Source organism: Fundulus heteroclitus, chromosome 14 (assembly GCF_011125445.2).
Source record: "Fundulus heteroclitus isolate FHET01 chromosome 14, MU-UCD_Fhet_4.1, whole genome shotgun sequence".
Classification (NCBI taxonomy): domain Eukaryota; kingdom Metazoa; phylum Chordata; class Actinopteri; order Cyprinodontiformes; family Fundulidae; genus Fundulus; species Fundulus heteroclitus.
The window spans coordinates 32,692,216-32,714,918 of record NC_046374.1 but is presented as its reverse complement, the minus strand read 5'-3'; the positions used below and the strand labels follow the sequence as shown (position 1 = coordinate 32,714,918).

The 22,703-nt window shown below is 39.9% G+C and overlaps 3 protein-coding genes across 5 annotated transcripts in view; 1 reads left to right on the top strand and 2 right to left on the bottom strand.

Annotated features, from left to right (window-relative positions):
• The window catches only part of LOC110368156 (ICOS ligand), a 502,595-nt gene that overhangs the window by 86,152 nt on the left and 393,740 nt on the right, over window positions 1–22,703 (top strand). The window lies entirely within an intron of this gene.
• Window positions 1–22,703, bottom strand: part of LOC118565830 — a gene marked incomplete in the record, with an annotated part of 395,980 nt that overhangs the window by 81,916 nt on the left and 291,361 nt on the right.
• Window positions 5,616–22,347, bottom strand: LOC105923159 (up-regulator of cell proliferation). 2 transcript variants are annotated; one of them, XM_036146842.1, is made up of 4 exons: window positions 22,321–22,347; window positions 17,750–17,809; window positions 17,542–17,659; window positions 5,616–10,892 (listed from the first exon to the last, which is right to left on the bottom strand). In XM_036146842.1, exons 2-4 carry the CDS (start codon window positions 17,753–17,755, stop codon window positions 6,202–6,204), a joined length of 4,815 nt encoding a protein of 1,604 aa, XP_036002735.1. In that variant the 5' UTR covers window positions 17,756–17,809; window positions 22,321–22,347; the 3' UTR covers window positions 5,616–6,201. The 2 variants fall into 2 exon arrangements, with proteins under 2 accessions (XP_036002735.1, XP_021170243.2); XM_021314568.2 differs by lacking the exons at window positions 17,542–17,659; window positions 17,750–17,809; window positions 22,321–22,347 and adding an exon at window positions 17,230–17,282.

The window sequence follows — 22,703 nt, the reverse complement described above, 5'->3', positions numbered from 1 at the left end:
AGAATAGCAGCACTGCAGCTAAAATATGGCCTTTTTTGACCTGCTGTATATTAGCCAGTCCCTAACAAATGTTTTCCTTTCCATTGCAGGATGTAGAATATGTTAGATACTGTGGGAATTCTCTGCCCTCTGAATATCTGAGAAAGGCTTCCTTTTTGCCATTAAACGTACAACATTCAGTCGATCAGAATCAGTCAGTTTTGTTGGCCAGGTTCATTGAAATTAACGAAGTGATCCATCTGTGAGCGACTATGCTCAGACTATCCAATTGGGCAGTAAGCCTCTATACCTGCACTGTCTCTGTTATCGCTAGGGATGGCTCTTTCTGTCTCCTCCTCAAACACACGCTGCCCCCCCCCAGTATCATGACCTTTCGGGTTTTGTGATTTTTATTTAATATTACTATTAAATAATAATAATAATAATAATAATAATAATAATAATAATAATGATAATAACGTTATATTCCGTGTTTTTCCCTAATCCACCTCTTATATCTTTCAATCCTTATGTAATTTTGTCTGTGTTGTGTGCACCTGCCTGTTGCTTTAATCCTATAAATTTGCCCGTCGTGGGATAAATAAAGGATTAGCTAATGTTATCTTATCTTAAATGACACGTTTTAATGGGATATATGTACTGGCTTCTTTCAAGGTCTTAATTACATTTTCTGTGTGGGCTCCAGTAACATATGATAGATAATATCTACTTTGAAAGTTAACATGAACTGCTGCTGAAGATGACCACTCTGATCCACCTGGATGTTCTCTGGAGGACTGAAACGCCTCAGTCAGAGACGTCGGTCTGTGGGTCTGTCGGGACAATCAGAGAAGTTTCGTCTCCTCTCTCCGTTTCTGTGGCTCGATGTTTTCTTGCTCATGGTTTTTCACGTGCTTAGATAAATTTGTTGTGTTTCCACTGAATTTAACCAGCTTTTTACAAAACATACAGCTGTATTTCTTTTACGGTATTAAAAAAAAGCCAAACAGCGCTACTTTCCCTGTTCATGTTTTTGAGAGAGCGCTGAGTGGGTGGGCCAGGCTGAGCCTGCTTGCTGATTGGCTGGCGCCGCTGAGCAATGTACCAGAGAGGAGGGGGAGCAGCAGAGTGCCGTGAAAAGACAGCGCGTGTGCTGACTGCAGCAGACGCAGAGACGTTGGGGAAGCTGCTGCCTCTGACCATTTGTCAGAGTGTCAGTTTTGCCCCCCCCCCCCTCCCCCTGTCCTGGGCCCAGAACAACTGACCGGTTTGTCCCGCCCTGTCGGCGTGCGTGATTATCATTATCACCATCATCATCATCATCATCATCATCATCATCATCAGTTAGTTCTCCATCATCTTCTGCCAGAGAAACTGTAGTTCTATCTCTAGTGGATCTGGTTCTGGTTCAGCTGCAGCTCTGAATTTAGTGTGATTATCATCATCACCACCACCATCATCATCATCATCATCATCATCTTCTGCCAGAGAAACTGTGGTTCTGTCTCTAGTGGATCTGGTTCTGGTGCAGCTGCAGCTCTGAATTTAGTGTGAACAGCAGAATAAAGAGTGGTGAAAAATCAGTTCCCCGATCTAAAAGCACTAAAGCAACGTCCCCCAGAGACACATTAAAGCTGAACAGGCTCAGTTCTCCAGAACTACTGCAACATGGAGGCTTTCTATCAATCCATGGACTCTCTGTAGGGCTGCAGGCTGGAGTAGCTGCTAGCACTGCTGCCTGGCTACAAGCAGGTCCTTGGTTCAAATCCCTGTCTGGGTGCTGTGTTCATGTTCTCCCTGTGCAGTTGTGGAGACTCCAGCTACCCTTCATACAAAACATCCATGTTAGGTTGACTGGACCCACATCTGCCCTTAAACCCTGCAGATCAGAACCAGCAACCCGACCCCATCACCCTGCATTGAAGGATTTACAGAGAACGGATCAGTGGCTGCAGGAAAGTTGAGAATTTTTATACATTCTAGCTATTTTTGTTATTCTGTTTCTCATAACAAAAATAGAATAACAAAGGGAACAGTTGACAAAGCTTCAAACAATTAACTATTAATTAATAATTAATATTAAAAACTGGGATCTCATTCATCTATTAGATGGAGACCACCTTTGGAGGCTTTCTGTCTGCTGTTGATGGGAATCTCCTACTAACCTGTTTGCACCTTTAACTGGGTTATTTGTCTCATCATTAGACTGAACATTGATCACTTCTGACTCATTGGGTTTAATTTCTGGGTTTTAATCATGTTCACCTTTGACCTTGTGTGGTTCAGATAATAGTTCAGAGGTGAATCCCGGTAAAAATCTGCTTTATTGGCTGAAAATGTGTTTAGAAATGAGTAAAAATAATGGAAAGAGAAATTGGAAGCCAGTGAAGAGATTTTAGAAGGAGAGAAAGATGAGCCCTGCTGTTGGTGTGGGTCAGTAATCTAGCTGCAGAACTTTGGACCTGTTGCAGACAGTTCCTTTTAGTTTAGACAAGAAAATAAGCTGTTGCAGTGATCTAAACAACAAGAGACAAACAGACTGAAAATCAGCTTAAGATCACCTTTTTAAACAATTCTAGTTTTTTAATTTTCCTCAACTGGTAGAAAGAGTTTCTTGTCAGCAGCTTTGAATGATGCTCCAGTGACGTTGATTTTTCAAAGATAAACTCACATTTCTAAGGCTGTATTCAGTAGACAAGCTCAGATACTGGTTTATCCCTGGAACGGCATCATCAGGGTCAAAGTGTCCCAGTGAGACTCTGAGGAACAGCTGATCTAGAAACGTTCCTGAAGGAGAAGGACAACATGCCAGAGTGTTTCTACTTTTACAGCCTCACAGCTCCACTCTACAAATGCTGTGAGGAAACAGACTCTGAGCTGTTTAAAGGGAAACAGATAATCAGATGTTGGAGGTCAGGAACCCTGAGATCACATTTAGCTTCATCACTGAGAGGAAACTGATCTGATCTTCTGCTTCAACAGTTCAGATCATTCTGAGTCCAGAAAGATTCACAAACTGATTGAAACCATCAGCTGGAACAACAGAGGCTGTAAACGGAAACCCTAAATGGGTGTGAACTAACAGAACGTCCAACATCCATCCCTCAATGTAGAAGCTGTCCGATCCATTAGCCTTTATTTCTAGAGGAATGTTTTTTTTTTTTTAAGTAATTTGATTTGTCGACCTGAGTCCTCAACAGTAACTCTTCCCTCTGATTGGCTGAACAAATATTCCCAGTCTGTACAGTAGGTGCTCGCACCTCCTCTTACACATGCAGAAAAGCTGCACCCCACCGTTGTACTTACACACTTCTGTTTCTGCTCACATAAGGAGTTCAGAAATAAAAAAAAAACATCTGTCATAGTGCACGGAGCTGCCTACACTTCCATCCGTCCCGTGGCTTTTTGTTTGACAGCTCTTCTTAACTCTGCACTGCTGTTTCCACACCATGTCTGAACCAAGGTGCGGCGTCTCTTTGTTATCTAGAGTGATGATGTCTGTAGAGAATAAAGGAGAATTTTACCTTCGACGGCTGAATGAATCTCAAGACTAGCATATAATGCGCAATCTCTGCATTTTCGACTCTCGTACATGTAAAACTATAGATAGAGCTCTGTTAGATTTAGCTTGAAAGGCCCAAACTCATTATCTGGAAAGGGTTGTTTTGATGAACAATGGATTTTTTTTATATTACCACAACCCAATGTACTTTCAAAATTAATCGAATAAAGCATAATGCAAAGATCCTAACTTCCTTATTGAATCTGATCAATTTTCTGGGAGGTTTTGCTACTTTATACAGTTTAGGTTATTAAATGTTGTCAGATTATTAATTCTGGTGTTTTTATTTTTAATCTACAGTATTCTTCCATACCAGCATTGGCAAACAAGCTTTATAATTATAGCATCAGTATGCGGTGCCTTTACAAGTCAACCAGGATTATCCAGAATATCAGACCATACCATGCTAGCACCTCTTCTAAGCTTCATTAAAAGTGTCAAATAGCTGAAATCAATAATTTATTTCTGCTAATAACATAAATCTATCCTAATTGAGTGAGAAAAAAATCTAAGTTTTGACTATACAAATGCTTCAGTCAATATTTACCTCTACATCTCTTATGATCTTCTCTACAAAACCCTGATATTGGAAACTAAAATATTTTCTAGCTTTGCTCAGATTTCTGCAGACTGTTTTAATGTTTGCAGATATATGAGCTTTGAAACACCTCCTGCATGTTTTATCAGTGCAGCTGCTGCACATGTTATTGTCAAAGACACAATATTAGCAGATCAACCAGTTCTCAGGGTCCAAACTCCACTACTTCAGTCTTACAACTGACTAGACATTATTCTATGATGGTAAATAAGTTTAATAATTGTTAAGTAATAAATCCAAATTATAATCATTAAAGGGTGGTATCCCTTAATCACAACCATTTGAATTTTTGTTGATGTTGCTATGCTTTGATTAGCATAATGTATCAATTATATTATCCAATTAATATTATAAATAATCATAATCAATTAGATTACATCCAACAACAATTAGTATAAAAATGTTTAATTAAACTATATATGTGATTGTAACTGAGGTGAGGTATGTAGTCACGTGCTGTGTTTGTGGTGAGAGGAGAAAGTTCTCCTCGTAACAGTAACCCTTTGTGATCAGTGCAGCTGCAAGAGATATATATATTTATATATATCCTCAGAAACAAATAATTTGCCAGGAAAAAAGATAGCCAGCCTGAGTGGGAAGGGAGTGTATGGCATCTGGGAGTTACCTGCAGCTGATGCAATTAAGGGTACAGTGTGTAAGCTTAAAAGTAGAAGTTTGATGGTAAAGATCTCGGATCGCACTGACGGGAATTTTACATGAGTGTGAATCAGCATCTGCACTGGCTGCTCCGAGAAGAAATTAGCTTTGGTGAAAACAGTAGTTCTGGAGAAGCCACAGATCAAAACAGGTGGTCGAAAAATGTGTCAGTCAAGGGAGGAGGGCCAAGGCAAGATTTTTGAAACCAGAGTCTTTAAAGTACAAGTCTTCGGGACCAATTACACTACTTATAAGTCAGAAATATGTTCAGTGGGGACACCGGCATCCCACATGGCCGTTAAGAGTAAGGCAAACATTTAACACAACAAGACAAAAATGCACCCAGTCAGCAGACTTCCATAGCGGGGTGTAAAAAATATAAGGGGCTGATATTCCCTTTTTCCCAATTGCAGAGTTGCAGAGATATTTTTTGTCACATTTGAAGATGAATACTGAGGATTCAAATACAACAGGATGGAGGCAGATATATGTTGGTAGACTCCAGCAATTGAAAAATAAACTAGAGAACGCATATAATGTGGATGGGTCATTAAACAGAAACTAGGTGAGTATAATTATAAAAAAAATTAATAGCAGAACTAGACATAGATAAACCATGAATCTTTAATATTGTGACAGGATGATTATACAGAAGCAAAGAACATAATGACATTTTCATACCACAACAATACCATATCTGGCAATAACTGATGCCAGAGAGAGTGAATGTACCACTCAAAAATGAAATATGTATAAGAACATGTTTTTCATAACATTGCTGAGCCCATAACACAAAGACATCTGTAATTAAAATACAAATAATTTGAAATAATGCTGATCAAACAGATGGATTCAACATTAATCAGACGTTCCAATTTGATCCCACTTATAAATCAGTACAGTAAGGTTCAGTTTAGTATTTCATTTAGCAAAAGGTTTTCTATCTAAGGAAACTCAGCAGAGTACATCAAGTGACTGACTGCAGTAACCCCTCCTGCTGAAACATCATCTAAAGACAGCAGACATTTGATTGTAATGAGTCGTTAACTTTGAACAATTAGTTTACTCTAAAAATCCCCATGCACACTTAAAGGATCCATTCCTCATTCAGAATATTCCTTAACAGGAGTGTAGATGTTTACTGACAACATACTTTAACAAAAGTTATGATAAAATAAAGATAGAACTATAAAAAAATAAATGATTAGTAATAAGAAAATAAGGAGCTTTAGAAAAATAGGCTTTAGCAATTATTTTTTTCTTTAGTTAAAGATATAAACCCTAATTGTAAATTATGGGGGCTTTCATAGAAAAAAGCTAAAAATATAAATATAAAAATGCTCTACATGCAAGAACCTTGTTCTTTTGTCCTCTCCTCTCTTTCAACTAGAAATGTGCTATGATTTCACTTGATGTTGAATGCCTTCTTGAGACTTTCCTTTGCTCGTTCGTTTGTCATTTTCTTCCAACAAGTAGGAATATCAGCCGGCTTTGCTTTATATGCTTTAGCAAATTTCTTGTTGTACTTTTTTAATATGTATTTCCAATAATCTGATGCCTCAAGGCTTCCATCTGGACGAATATCCCAGTCTGGGAAAATCTTCCTATATTCTTTGTAAGGGTGGGATTGGTCATTTGTTTCACCGCAGCAAAAACGTATGTCACTGATAACAAGAGAAGAGCAGATGTTAGTACAGAGTTTTTTGGAGTATGTCCACCTGTATCTACCTAAACCATTTGGTCTATGCAGGGAAGCAAAGTGTTGAGTGTGGGCTTCTCCACCTGCGTCACAGGGTACTCTGCAGAATGGACACTGTTTGCCACAACCAATCACTCTGTTGAAAAGCTCATTCTGGGGTTTTACACGGAGATGTGTGAGTTTTCTTTCAAATGGAATGTCTTTAAACTTGTTTCTAAGATCTTCTTTCATTTCCATCACACACTTGTTGAGCCAGTGAGCAAACTGGTCCTGGTCAGCTTTGTTCAGAACCATGAAGGAATCAAGAGCTTCCTGGGAAATGACCAGTTTATCACCAAGTTCTTTGCAGATATTTTCCACAAATGTCTTCAGACTGTCAGTCTTTTCTGCTTTTGCCTTTCCAATGGCAGCATTTATGCGGTCAATGCAGGACTGAAGATGTCTGTCCTCAAACTCACACAATGCTGACTCAGAGGAGAAACTCTCCTTAATTCTATCAGATATCCATTGTTTTACAAAATCTTCATATGAAAAAATATAGCTCTGAAAGCTTTTGAAATCCCTTTTTGAAATTAGATTAAATAAAATTGAATACTGAAAGGACATTCGTGTGCTGAACTCCTCTCTTGTCAGCATTTTATCAACAATATCAAGACCAAGAGAACGATACACAAAGTCCTCCACAGCCGGTTTTAGACACTGGTCGGTGAATTCTTCAGCTTTCTTCTGGCATTGGTCTCGCTCATTGAACACATCTTTGAAATCTGCACAAAACTTGTCTTTGTTTTTCTGCAGACATCTGTAAGGATCATTTTCTTCTATAAAATCGTCATGCATTTTCTGAAACTCCCTGGCTGCAGAGCCACAGATGTGCTGTTTCAGATACACTTGAAACACAATGTCCGTGTCAGCATCAGTCTTGTTAAGCCTCTCATCAATGATGTGAAGGATCTCCTGGATGTAAGTATCATGATAATTCGTTTTTCTGATGACTTTATTACCAACACAGTCATTGCAAGCAGATGTGATGCTGTCAGCGATTTCTTGTTTTGCCTTTACAGCATCTTTCCAGGGCAACCATCCTGATAGTCTGTGTTGGATTTTCTCACTCTGTCCTTTAGGTGTGTATGTAAAAGGCTCCAGTCCACAGTCCTGGAGGCTTTTTTCACTCAGCAGTTTACATGCATGGCTTCCCTTGGGTGAAATGTTTTTTCGCAACTGAAGGGAAACACTGGTGAAAACATTTAAAGTCTGTTGTGCAAAGAAAGACAAGGTATGCAGGGTTTCAGCCCACATCTTATTAAAACTCTCATCAAGTTCTCCATCTGTCATATTTACTTTTTTCTTCCGACATTCATCAATTAAAACATGAACTGATTTTTCTATTTTTTCTGTATAAGTGGCTCTGATTTTGTTGAGTTCTTTCAGTCCCTGTTTTATGTCAATCGCTGCTGTGAGCTGGTTAAACACTGAGCTCTCAGTTTGCCGTCGCAGACTTTTTATGCTATTTGTGAACTCCTCTCTATATCCTTCGACCAAATAAACATGACCTTCTGGCTGCTCAAAGTATTTTTTCAAGTTCTCCAGAATCATTGACTCCCACTTGGTCAACTCTGACGCTGCTTCAATTTTCAACAGAGTCATGTATTCTCTCAGGTCAGATAATTCAGTTTTTGCCGCAACTGTCCCAAAATTGGAAATTTGTGTCTCTGCATCGGTAACCCAGGTATACATTTCTTTTTTGAACTCCCACTCCCATTTGTTGTACTCTGTGCAGAGCCTCATGTATGCATCGGCTACCAGGCTGTTTCTGAAGCTGAAGATGAAGTTTTCATGTTTTATTGCAGTCCACAAACTGTTTATCCACTCCCTGAACTCCGAGATGTTGTTAGAAGTTGACTGACACTGTCCCAGCACTTGGATTATATTTTTTTTGAGCTCATAGACAGTCTCACTGTATCCCACATTGACTGGTGCCATTGGTGGGTTTCCATTCCAGAGTCCAGGAATGTAGCAGTTCCCAGTATCTGGATTGTACTCCATCACATCAGTGAAGTTCTTGTTCTCCATTTTCTTTTCCATTTTAGCTGCTGCCTGGGTCATCTCATTCAGCTGTTCTAGGAGCAGCTTCCTGCCTCGTAGGTTCTTCTCATGGGCTGAAACATCAGAAACATTCTGGTGAACAAACTGACATTTATGCTTTTTGCCGACCTCCTTCATCCTGAGGAAAGCATGCACCACTATCTGCAGGATGTCTTTCATTTCTGTTAAATTCTCCATCGCAATATTGATAATGGTGACGTCACTCAGCCCAACAACCAGTGTTGCCAGCTCATTGTCATGTTCATGGCTGTTATCCAGCTGTGCCAGCTCTGGTGACTTTAAGCCTTCAGTGTCAATGATCACCACAAAGTCACAGTTCAGATCGTTTTTGAAGTCCTCACTGACTTTGATGAGCAGCATGAAGGCTCCTCGAGTGCATCGACCACTGCTGACTGCAAACTGTACCCCAAACATGGTGTTAAGGAGAGTGGATTTTCCCGTGCTCTGAACTCCAAGAACTGTGACAACCAGTATCTTGTTATTTGGAGACACCAAATCATTGAGCTGAGAGAGAACGTCACTCACCCATCTGAGAGGTATGTTGGAAGCATCTCCATCTACAAGCTCAAGAAAAAATCCATCCAGCAACAACTGAGCACAGAGTTTGGGCAGATGTTGCAGTTGTTGACGTGATGGGTCTGTTCCTGGAAGGTAAAGAGAAGCTTCGTACATCTGACCCATTTCACGGAAGAAGTGCTCAGTTCCCAGTGTGCTTTTGGAAAGTTGTTGGTCGATTTCCTTAATCTCCTGTTTGTTCTCAGAGTCCTTGCATTTTTCCTTGTAAAGCTCCCTAAGGCCGCAAAGTTTTATTTGAGACAGGTTATCAAGGTTCATTCGCATCCATTTTAAAAAATAACCCCTTTCCTTACTGGATATTCCACTAATGAAGTGTCGCATTACCTCTGACATACCATAGGAGTTCTGTTTCTTACGCTGTTCTTCTTTTTTTATTTTAATATCACTCTTGTAGTTTTCGATGTTTTCAGAACCAAGTTTTCGAAGACGGAATTCTTCCTTTTCCAAGAAAGTCAATTCCTTCCAGATTTGGCCTTGCAAAGGAAACTGTTTTTCTTTGAATTTAAAGGTGTCTTCAATCCCTGCAGTGATGGATTCTGCATGTTTCTTTCCAGCCTGGCACTCTGGGGAATCTTCATCAACAGAAATTCCCAGTTCATTAGCAATGATCGCCATCTGCTCTATTGACATCTTCAACCCTGGGTTGGTAAGTACACTGCTCACAGCTTTTCTCAAACATTTGACAAAGTGACCATCATTTGTCTGTTTTGTTTTTATAATGATGTTGTTCTTCGTCAAGTTCAGCTTGTTGGCTATTTTCTTTAGAACATCTGGAGTAAGGCTCTCGTTCTTTTGGTTTCCCACCAAAAATATATTTGTTTTTTGGTTTTGGTTGGGTATCAGTTTGCACTCAGGCTCCAGCTGATCAAAAAACACAAAAACTGCAGCAGATGTCTGACACAAAAAGGAGAATTGTGTTTCATATGAAGCAATGTCACCATGAAGGTTAGCAATAGCAACTGGCTCACTGAAAATGTCCATGTTTTTGTTCCCATAGGGCAGGTACCAGGTAATTTCAGTCAGTCCATCAGATATTTTTCTTGGACTGTCGCCATACTCCATGTTGCGGTGAACAAAGGTGTCATGGTACTGCTCCGAGTTACTCAGAAGTTTATTGAGGATCTCTGACTTGGATAAGGAGCATTTGCCCAGTCTCACAAATGAGATCATTGGAAGCTCAGAAAGAACGATTCTTTCTTCATTGAAGCCCTTTGATTCTGACAGATCTGGAAGCCTGTACTTCTTAACAATGTCTCTCATGGCCCACAGCATGAGGGTGCACTGTTTTGTATCACAGTTAGGAAGCAGCAGAGGAATAGAGAACTGACACATGGACATTTTTAGTGCTAACTCTTGCTGAACAAACCCATCAGAACACAGAAAGAGAGCAGTGATGATGTCAAGAGGATTAAACATGTCAGCTGTAATCGGGCTGTCAAATAGATCATCAAAATTGTCCTCTGGAGTGTCTGCTGCATCATTAACGTTTGATTCAGAAGGAGATAAGTTTGCGGCACTTGATGCACCTTTTATATTCCTAGCAGTCACATTAATCATCATCAATTTCTTAAGAAAATACATTGGGACATTTGATTTATACTCTCCAGGGTCATCAGTAATTGTCTTCTCATCGATCCCAAGTATTTTGCTGAATGATAGCTTCTCTCTGTGGTACTGCTCCAACCCCAGATTCTCCAAAATGCCCTCAAGGTAGGTTTCTGTGGATCATAAAGATACATATTTTAAAATACTGCATGTAAACGCGATCACAAAGGTGATAAATGAACAGAACATCAGGCTGGAGAAGCTAACTGTAAGAGGTGAGATGGGATAACATCTGGATGTGAAGACGCGGAAAAAGAGCCCTCAAATTTGGAATATTGGATCCTTGAGCCAGTGATGAAAAGACTTTTGAAGCTGAAGGAAAAGTGTCTCAGCTTGTTCTCAGAACAGATTGTGTATTTAAATCAGACTTTCCACTATCTAAATTCTCCCCTGCGTTGTTATGGCGAAATCGCACAGACCTACTCCCCCCTGCTTGACATCTGTGGAGGCGTCAAGCTGGAGCTGCGAAGTGATAAAGACTTTCCATCAAGGACACTTGCCTGCCGGAGGGACGGCCTTCATGGACATACAGATTTCCACACAACATGCACAAACCTATGACCACATTTATCCCATGGACTACACACGACCAATCTAAAATGTTCTCCTTCTGCTATTATGTGTCTTGTTATATGTGTGCCTTTATGCAATGAGGTTTTTTTATGTAGGATTTCTCATACTGTAATGTTTTTTACATTATGATAAATTCTTGTCTTTTTTTCCCTCCACTACCCCGATGTTCTAAATCTTCCTTCAACAGATTTCAAGGGCAGCGCCTCATAGTCTCCGTGTAGACGGGGTCTGGGGCTGTTTGGAGGAATGCGCCTAACGGCTGCGCTTATATCAGCGGCCGACTGGCTGCGTTCCTTGGCAACGCAAGGCCTCAGTCTATTGTTTGTTTAAGTGTATGTGATGGACGGTTGTACTGGAACTGATTTTTCGATTGCAATGCAAATTGTGATTGACAATAAAATTTGATTGATTGATTGATTGATTGATTGATTAATTAAATTCTAAATATATACTGCTATAAACTTAGAAATTCAGCACTGGAAAGCACATTTCTAGACAGTAGAAAAGCAACATTGCTGTAAAATTCCATCTAATGATATTGCTATGTTAACTTAAATGTATATAGTTCTGTTATATGCTTAACATAATCATTGTGTTTGGATGGTCCTTTTTGAGCCTAGATAGAATACAGCATAATTCATAATGCTGCAGCATAATCATAATGCCGGTTTCCTTAATTAATAAATCATTTATAAATAATACTAAACTGAGTCTGACCCTCTGCAATGCCTTGCAGTAAAGCGGCAGCTTGGCTTGATCGAGGACCAACAGTTATTAATTAAATAAACCGATATACAGCAATTTTAACATTTACTGACGTCAATCAACTCTGCGGTCACATCTTAGACATCGGCAGGTTTAGTGTCTGCTTCAGTGAACACCAATGTTCATACTGTATTTCTAACAATATTCCAGTCTTTTCCATCTTGGAATCATATTTCTTTGCACGCTTTTCAATGGTTCTTGCACCATTCTTCATTTTTTTGCTGGGAGTTGCTAATAGCCATTAGCCTGTTCCTTGTTTTATCCCCTACTATACATGTGCAGTGTTGTACTTCTGTTGTTACTATAAATAAACACGAGAGGCTTTATTCACTAACCAATTGAGCAAAAACAAAGCATAAAACACAAAAACAACAACTAATATGCCAATAGGACATAATAATATTTCATAAAAACCAAATAGCATTGGCTGTGTACCTTTGATCTCAAAAGACAGGCAACACCTAAAACCTATGAAGCTCAGGCTGATCTGTCAGACAACTGCATTCTCCAAATCTATCTAATTTAGGTGACCCTTTTTTCTCTATTTCAGTGCAGTTATGTGCTAATTGCATGTCCTTTATTATGTGTGTAATACTTCCATGCTTTTAACATAAATTAAAGTGAGGTTGACATTTTTAGGTTAGAGAGCTTTTATGTTGTGTATGGGCTGGAAACATTCAGATCTGGCAACACATTGTAGTGCTGCGTCCATTCGATTAACTCAAAAGTCAAGTATAAGGAATACGTGTTGTGATAAACATGATGACAGGCTGAACACTGACTGAAGTAAACATTCATTCAAGGAGAGCTACCTGCTGCAGCTCAGGAGCACACGAATCAGAACAAAGCAGTGTTCCCTTCTGCCTGCAAGAAACCCAAGTTTCTTCAATTTGGCTGAGTTTCACTGCTCACTTCTGCTCCTCATGCTCCCTAGCTGCTGTAACTAACCCTCCTGGCATGAATGTTTACTCCAGTGTTGACTGCAGTGCTTCCAAACCAGGGCCCCCCAATGCCTGCCTATGCCGCCGGGTCTGCCCCCGAGTATTATGGGAGCCTAGACTAGGCAGACACAAGGGATGACCTATGGGAAACACTGTATATTGTTGGTAAATTTCTCCACTTTTTATTCTCAATAAGTTTATGTTACTAGAGCTGCACCTTCAACCTGGCAGGGCACTGAAACTAATTCATTTGCCTCTATGGGGATGATAAAGTTTAGATTATCTACTTATTAAGTAGTATGATTATTAAGTTACTGGGCTGATTTCTTCCATGGTTTAGGTGGTGGAATTCTCTGTTTCCACCATCTTCTCTGCTTAAGACACTCTTTGGCTCGTTAAAATTCCTCCTTACTACTGCTAAATTTTTTCCACTTACGGAGCACTTTGATAGTTTAGAATGTGAATAACTTTTATCTTACCGAGGTAAAAGTCTAAGAAAAAAATCATAAAATTAAGGAAATAATAATAATGTTTTTCTTAAAATGACATCATTGGGTGCTACTTTTAGTATTACAATTCTTTGTGAATACAGACACAGGAGATTATGACTTCAACATACCAGCTTAACCATTTGATTCAGACAAGGAACACATCTAAAAGCTGCAAAACACATTCCTTCTAGAATATAAATTTGAGATTAACGGTCCTATTAAGGAAATCTTCATAACAAAATCAAACCAAAGCTCCAGACAGTTCTAAAATAGCCACTTTTTAAATGGTAAACCATAGCCCTATTTCAATTAAAAGGTGAAGGATTTAAAGCCACAGACTTTGGTTTCCCAGGGTAAACCAAAATCTGTGCTATGAATTGCTGCAGGTGAACCCGTTATTCAGCCGGACACGGAGATACGTTTAAAAGGTTTATTGAAAGGATGAATAATGGAGGATGAGGCAGGCAAGCAATAACAGTCTTGGCAGAATGAGCAGACAGGCCAAACTGAACAGGAAACCAGAACAGGCGGTGTATGCCAGGAAACCACCCGAACCAACAGGGCAAGCAGCAGGGACTCACAAAGAAACAGGCTGGGCTGCAGTACGCTGACGCTGGCAATTTAACCCGTCTTGGTTTAGCTGAATGAGCAGGCAGGAAGAGTCAAACAGGCAATGTGAACCAGGGAACCACCAGAACATGCAGAGCAAGTGGCTGGAACTCATTGGGAAAAAGGCAGAACTGCAACATGCGACACAGGCAGCCTTAGCAGAAGAGTCCAGCTGGCTAAGCACACATGAACTGGTAGAGCAAGGGCACATCACATCATCAAGACATCATCACAAGGAGAGAGTGAGGTGAAGGGAAGGACAAGTAGGCTGAGGCGGGTATATGTAGGCTTGAAAACAGGTGACCAGAGTTCACTAATAAGTGCAGCAGGTGGATCTGATTAACAACAAGGTGTTGGCAGATGAGCTGATTGGAAAGTGGCTGAGAGGTGAAGGCTGTTCCAGGAAAAGTCCAAAATGAACAAACAAAAACATGAACCATGACAATCTGGGGCTTTTTGGATCTTTGTGATTCTATTTGCTAAGGGCCATACATGCAAAATGGGTTATAATGTGTGGTGAAGCTGTGAGGAACACTGCAGTACCAATCCAGTCCAGTGAGTGGGGGCAAAAAGGCAGCATAGGTCAACCAGACAAAGGCAGACTGAGAAGCTGCATCCACTCTGGATAAAACAGGATGGACAACTTTTGCTGATGGTGTTACACCTCCCTAGCCCCCTTTGTACCTATCCTACCTTATTCTGCACACTTGGATCCTACGGGCTTTATTCTACTCTCCTCCTGATATGCTGGTCAGGTCGGCAATTAGTAGCAACACGCTCAGTCACAGCTGCTCAGGTTAATCCTCCATCTGATCTACAAATTTTTGTTGTATTACCTTGTATGTATAATGGCAAACAAAAGCAACAAATAAATCAAATCAAAATAAAGCACAACTTCTCTCTGTGTTCATGGGGACCACAGTGGTGCTGTACGGGGCAGGGTGGGTCAGAGCAGGAGAGCAGACAGACTGATCCGTCTGATCCAAGCTTTGCCTCAATGTATTGAAATTTATAGCTTTGTGAGTAGGGTTTTCCCTCTTCCATGGCAAGAAAAACCAGGAGGATTTTTCAGTACAATATAAACGACTTTTGATGGGAGCAAAATTATATTTCTAGAGCATAGTATATACACGCTGCACAGATTTGGCTCCGTTTTCTCTACTCCTTCTGCCACAGAAGAAAAATAGAGCCAGCTTATTGCAATGTGATTTAGGTTATTAAATACAGGGCAGCCATCTGTGGTTTGTAAATAGTAAATCAGTTCAGATTCCACAAACTTAGGTTTAGATAAAAAGACAGTCTTAGGGAAATGTGTGTTTTCTTTGCACAAGGGAAATGAAAGGGCTCCATTTAATCATTAGTACAAAAGTGTCAGTCTAATGCAGAACTATGGCAAAACAGTTTATAATTAAATTAAAACACGGAATACATCCAGCCACGATTTTCACATTTGATATCTGGTATATGTAGATATTCTCCAAAAACTTAGAAACAATTTTCAGCCAAAACGAACAGACGGTCTGGCCGACAACACGCTGCATCAATGGGGGTTTCCCACTGCATTCTCCCCAGTGAGACCAGCCTGTCAGCCTGAGTTCCTTTAAATCAAGATTAAAAAAACATTTGTTTAGGATTGCCTTCAACTGTTCTAGTTAACTGAATCACCACTTTTTTGTTCTATTTTCTATTTACATTTTATTCCTACTTGCTTTTATTCTGTTTTAATTCGCTATATTTTAATCATGTAAAGCACTTTGCATTGTCCCTGTACTGAATTGTGCTATATAAATAAATTTGCCTTTGCCTTTGTCTTTGTCAGCAGGTCTCTACTGCTCCCGACAAGTACGAGCAAAATTAAAATTGGCACATAATCCTGATGAACTGACTGCACAGATGAAGTTTGATGTATTTCCCTCATTATTTTAGAATCATCTTTTTGTGATAAAAATGTAAAATTGGTAGACTTATAAACTACTCAACTCCTTACTGTTCCTTACTCCCCCCTTGTGGTGGACAGTTTTTCTTACTGCACGCCCCCTCAACAAGCCTTGATAAAGCAGAGAAAAGTACTAGGTCCCTTGAAAGACCAAATGCCACAGGAAAGTGAAATTATCCGGGTAAGGGTGTGGAAACGTATATATATGTATGAAATGTGTAAGGAAACGCTAACCTGACTCCGCCAGATAGATTTGCTCCGCATATCCATCTGGAAACCTTCCGTTGAAGTAATTTTGGGAAGGGGCGAAAATACTGGTTAGCTGATTGGCCTATGTTGGTGATAGACGGGCCAAATAAACCAATCAGATTCGTCGTCACTCTGTTACGAGCGACGACGAAAACACAACCACAAGCCAAGCTACTCTTGCTGCTGCAGGTAAAGGCTCGTTAGCTCAGCAAAGAAATACTCTGTAATTCTGATAAAACTTGCTCGATAGTCACGCTAACACTAGTTTCATCGGCTGAAGCCGCCATGTTCTTTAGACTGAACTGTCGCGTTCAGTGGTGGCGCAGGAGTAATGGGAATCAATATGGAGGCCTTAGTCTGCGATGTGGCCGTTTGCTGTTTGGCTTCCTTCTCTCTTTCAACCCCATTTACTGTCAGCCTACTGTCAAATAAATGCCACTAGTGCCACAAAACATGTTGAGAAATCCAAAATATTGTCAGAATTTCTGAACAATCTTTTGGTTCACTGCTGAAAAATGAAGAAAATAAATTCCTTTGATCAAAATGTACCAAAAACATCTAGAATGGGGACTTTAAAAGCAACTTACATAAAGAACCGTAACTTGAATACGCTTTTACACCCCACACTTTGGATGATAACTTTTCTTTAACTATACTATTCTTCTATTTCTCACCAAATGTCCGTTTGCAAACATTTGCACAAACAACTGGGAAAAAATATATTTCTACACAAAGTGGAGTTGGGTAGATGATATAAGATCTCTTGTTAATATCAGGCTCAGAATTAAATTTCACAGGCAAAAATGTTCATCCAAAATACATTTATGTACTTTGAAGTTTTTTTTTCACATTCAACTCGGTTGATGATGGGACATATAAGGCTTACTTTTTCTTTGTTTCTCAAGGTTTTGCATCTCTTGGGTATTGCTGCTATCTGTTGAGTGGTTTGTATCTGTTGTCTCCTGTAATGTTTCTTCCTTCCTGCAGTTGATCATGATGTAGCTCTCCATTACCCCAACAGGAGTTTCTAGAGGCTGAGACACTAACTCATGGCTGATGTTATACACTGTTGTCTTCACATGATGACAAACAGCTGTGAAGGTAACAACCAGATTGACAACAGTCATAATATTACCAGAAGACACTTACAGACTGCACATTTTCCTGTAGCTCTCATTTTCAAATTGAGTTTACTGACCTTTGCCATCTGTTCTAGTTTCATGGTTGTCACTCTCACAGTCAGCACATGTTGTAGATGCAGGATCCTCTTCTTCTTCGCAGTAAAAGTCCACAAATGAATCTTCAATCATGATTTCCTTAAGGTAAATTTGAAATCAGAAATATTTTCCAGTATAACATGTACAGTTTTTGTCATCATTTGTTTTTGTTACAAAATTGCTGTTTACCTCCATTGTGGAAGCAGATTCTTTAACACCGCACCCTGTTTAAGAATTCAGGTGTCATCTCTGAAAGAAGAATGAGACAAACGGTTATTGTAATCTGAAACCTCCTCCATCACATTTCACATTTGTACAAAGCCTATACAACCCCACAGGACCCAAAAACTTTCATTTCCATTTTGACCTTGGGAGACCCCAAGGTCAAAATGGGAGCCTCCCAAGGTGATGGAAAAAGACAGCTAAGACAACAAGTTTTGCGCGGACCGACTCGTGGAGCGGGGGGGTGGGGAGGACACGACAAGTTTTGCGCGCGGGGGGGGTTGGTATCCATGTGTTTTCTCCCTGCCGAAAAAAAAAACGCGTGTTAACGTCACATTACCATGCAAGCATGAGTTTGTTTTTTTTGTTTTTCTGGAACGTTGGCGAGGCGGTAGCCTGAGTTTGGCGAGGCGGCCCATCTGTGTCTGCACCCCTTTTAGCTGCAGATACAGATGCAGATGCCCTGCTTGATGTCAGAAGATGCTGCACCCCTCTACAGATGCTGACATACTGGAGAGTAAACGAGACAAAGAAAAGCCATGGGGAGGAGCAGGTCACCTCTGGGTGACGGAATTAGTGGCTTAAGTCAATCAGACCAAGGAGCGAGTTGTTTTAGGTCGAAACGGTTGGTGGTCGAACTGTTTTTTTCTTTCTACCCAATAGAACTGCACTGGCGTGAAGCACACCATCAGGCTGCGTCAATCTAATATTATGTGAGAAACCCTCATACGGCCTCCCATAATTTAAAAATAAGCACAAACAAAGTGGAGCGAATTAAAGTTGCAAAGATGCTTGAAAGAAAGGACAAAGAGGTATTTTATTAAGGTTGCTGTTATTGTTAGCTTAAGCTGAGGAGGCCAGTTTCAGTCAAAGTCAAGGAGTTGATGCAGATGGAGAGAATAATGTCAGTCATAGAAGTGAGGAGGAGGAGGAAGAGGAGACAGATGATGAGGGAGAGGAGAAAGAGAAGGAGTAGGTGAGGGATGTGGAGGAAGAGGAGGAACCATCTAAAAAAACAGTGCAAAACTGGGCTGGTAATAAGTGTTTGCAATGAATTAATTTAAACCTCCAAGGACTGCAGTCCAAACCAAGTCTTTTTGACATCTTATAGCTAATAGGCTCAAAATGTTGATTAATTTCAGGTCTAGCTTGTATCTGAAGGCATACCTATAGTTAATACTTGCTTTGATGTATATGCGCAGGGTTTGGGGTGGTTTTCGCCCAGGTACTAATTCAATGTAGAAACACTTCTGCCTTAGGCACAACTAAGATACCACGAAGAACCCTCAAGCTCTCAGGCCTCAGGTAGAGGACCCAAGCTTGAGAGATGAAGAGCAACCCACCCTGATCAGATCAGGAGTGTTTTATATATATATATATATATATATATATATATATATATATATATATATATATATATATTGTAAGGTGACAAACTAGGTTAGTCACTGAGGGAAGGACGTAGTTGTCTGTCTGACTCGCTGACTGAAGGAGGAAACTTTGCTCCAATACTGGTTGAAGGGTGTTTATTTTTCTTCTTCTTGCATAATACCCTTTGACAAGATTGTATATTGACTAAAAAGATACTTTGGTTATTGAGTTGTTACTTTGCGGTCAACAGAAAATACCGGCCCCTATGTCAACCCTCTCTGTCACAAACAAAAGAAAAAACAAACTACATGGGCAGACACAGGTGATAATTATTAGGCCATCATCCACACGCAGACAAATATTTAAACACACTGGCTCCCTCTTGTGACCAGTGCTAAACACATCTATGCCTCTACATATATATATATATATATATATATATATATATATATATATATATATATATATATATATATATCCATCGATCCATCTTCCAAACCGCTTAATCCCTCATGGGGTCACTGGGGGTGCCTATCTCCAGCGATCACTGGGCAAGAGGCGGGGTACACCCTGGACAGGTCTATATATATATATATATATATATATTTATTTATATATATATATATATATATATATATATATATATATATATATATATATATATATATATATATATATATACACATACATACAAAAGAAGAATTTGGAAACCTCTTAGACTAACCTCTCTATATAACCCTTTGGCCTCTGAATGTTGTACATATTTTCCAGACTCCACTGCTAATTTGACTTCCGCTTTGTGACAATTGTATGCTTTATATGGTAACGTGAAAGCACATGATTGGGCCAGTTCTGCTGGATGGGACACGAGGACTTACAGGTTACAGGTTTACAGGTTTGGATTGAAACCAGTCCATTTTAGACTTTTTACTTCCATTTTGATAATTATTTTGATTCTGGCAATTATCTCATGTTTTGTAATTCTGTTTTAATTCTTTATTTCAGTCCTGCTTCTTCAAGCTCCTGCAATAACGCAGAGCTGAAGCTCTGCGTCCCACACGCACCACGCACTGTGTGTAGTGGTGGTTCGAGCATTGTGCTTGTGTCCTAGAGGTTCTGGGTACAACTCCCACAGACTGCCACTCTGGGTCCCTGAGCAAAACCCTTAACCCAAGATTGCTCCCCGGGTGCCGCACAGTGTCAGCCTACTGCTCCCCAAGGGGATGGGTTAAAAGCAGGCAAGAAGTTCCATTGGAATATATGTATGTGTGTGTATATATATATATATATATATATATATATATATATATATATATATATATATATATATATATATATAAAATTGAGAGGCTGACGCAGGGCTGAGGTCTGAGGTTGTGGCGTGTAAGGACACAGACTGCAGCTCATTTTGCACTGATTCCCGGCACTCGTTGCACAATTTAGGGAGCGCTGTTAGAGAAAAACCTGCGTCCCGGAACTTTATTTTGCGGATCAAGAGTGGCGAGTAATTGTTTGAAGTCAGGTTTTTCAACTGCAGACAACAGCAGCATATCCATCACTATGAAGAATGTTACTGCATGCGTGATGTCCTCATGCCGCTTGGACGCTTTGTCATTTTATCACAAAGAAGGGAGCCCAGTTTAGCTGCTGTACCTGCTTTGTTTTGGAAAAACCTCCAGAAGATTCCTCCGAAGACGTAGAGCGGCGCGGGGCTGCACAGCTCGCGCTGCTGCGGCAGTGAGCGGCTGAGCGGCTTACGTGATGAAACAAGTTGATTGCGTTACCAGACTTCGTTTTTACTGGTTCCTTGCAAATTTCACAAATCACTGGTTTATTTCTATCAGACTGGCGAACTAGTAAAACCCCGTTTTTGGACAATTTCCTCCGCCGCTCCTTGCTGCTACATATTCACATGCTGTTTGTTGTGGTTTGTGACGGAGTGCCTGGGTCCGCGATTACGATTGGTCGAGAGGAAGTAGTGACTGTAGCATCAACTAATATGATAGGCTGAAAGGAAGGAAGGAAAACTGTCTCTATATCGAAGTTTTATCGACCCTTTTTTTCCACACGTGTATCGATCGATATATATTGTTATTGAATTATTATATATATATATATATATATATATACACCTATATATACACCTATTTATTTAGAATACTTCAAAATCTATATATGCACATCAATAAAAACATTGATCAAAAGCCAATTTGGCTGCCAATCTCTATCAATTAATCTCTATATATTTATTTACAAGTATATGTAAACTCCATCTATATCTTTCTATCTGAATACTTAAAACATATACACAGGGAACATAGATGTTCACTACTTCCTGCCACATACAATATAGCGGAGATGTTGACGTATAAACCTGTGCCCAATGAGGCATCTACCTATATAATGTCTATGGGTCTCCATGCTGCAGCCACACAGTCTTGTGCAACTGCAAGTGACTCAGCCCATAGACATAACATAAAGATATTATATAAATATATAAAAACACAAGATATTATCTCACACACAACCCCATGAGGAATTAAACGGGTTAGAAAATGGGTGGATGGATGAATATTATCTTATATAATGTCTATGCTTCAGCCTCCCTCCCAGACAGCACCCCCCCCCCCCACCAACTACGCCCTTTTTTTAAATAAAAGACAAAGTGAAAGCACAGAACACGGAAAACGACAGATAAACCCTGAGAAACTAATACATATGTTTTTCATAGGGTGAAGAAAATATTTTGATGATCAATACAAAAACGATCATCATAACACCAGCAATAATAAGTGCAATGTATATATATTTGATAGTTGGGAACCAATGGCTAAACACAACTCTGCTTAGCGAAAATTAAGAAAGGCTCCCAGCCCACTTAGCTTCCTTCTCAGTGATTTAACAATCTATTGTAGCGCGCTTGTCACGCTGAGTTTAACAACAACAACGAACTGGAGATAAACCGACAATCAGTTAAAACAGCTCTGAGACTCGGGACTTCTGTTGGAACAAAGCGGAGAAAATGGACCACGGCTCCGACTGTCCGGTTGGCAAACTTTCCCGTTATGTAACAGTTACTCCCGAGTTTCGTGACGTGAATAAAATCATACAGGATAATTCTATAATTAAGATTTCTGCTGTTTCGCCCGATAGAACAAGTGTATTACCTTCAGCTGATGGTCGGTAGAAATTGCACAGCAAACAAAAGTGAAACTATTGTCGGGTGGGGTGTTAGGCGGGGTTTCCAGATCTCAGTGTTGTATTGTAACGAAGAAAAAAAAATACTTCTCTACTGTACTTAAGCAGGGACGTGCAGAGACCGTTGGAGGGGCAGGTGCTCAAAGTTAAAAGAGGGAACATGGGGCACGGATTTAAAACACGATACAGAAACATACCTTGCTATACATCCGGTTGAAATGTACCAACCCATACTATAAAGAATGTAACATGGAATCAAGGGCGTAGGTTTGATTTGAACTTTGATTTGAACTTTAACCCTAGGGACACTTCATTGCTATGACATCATTGGTCCTACGCAGTATGCATGCTC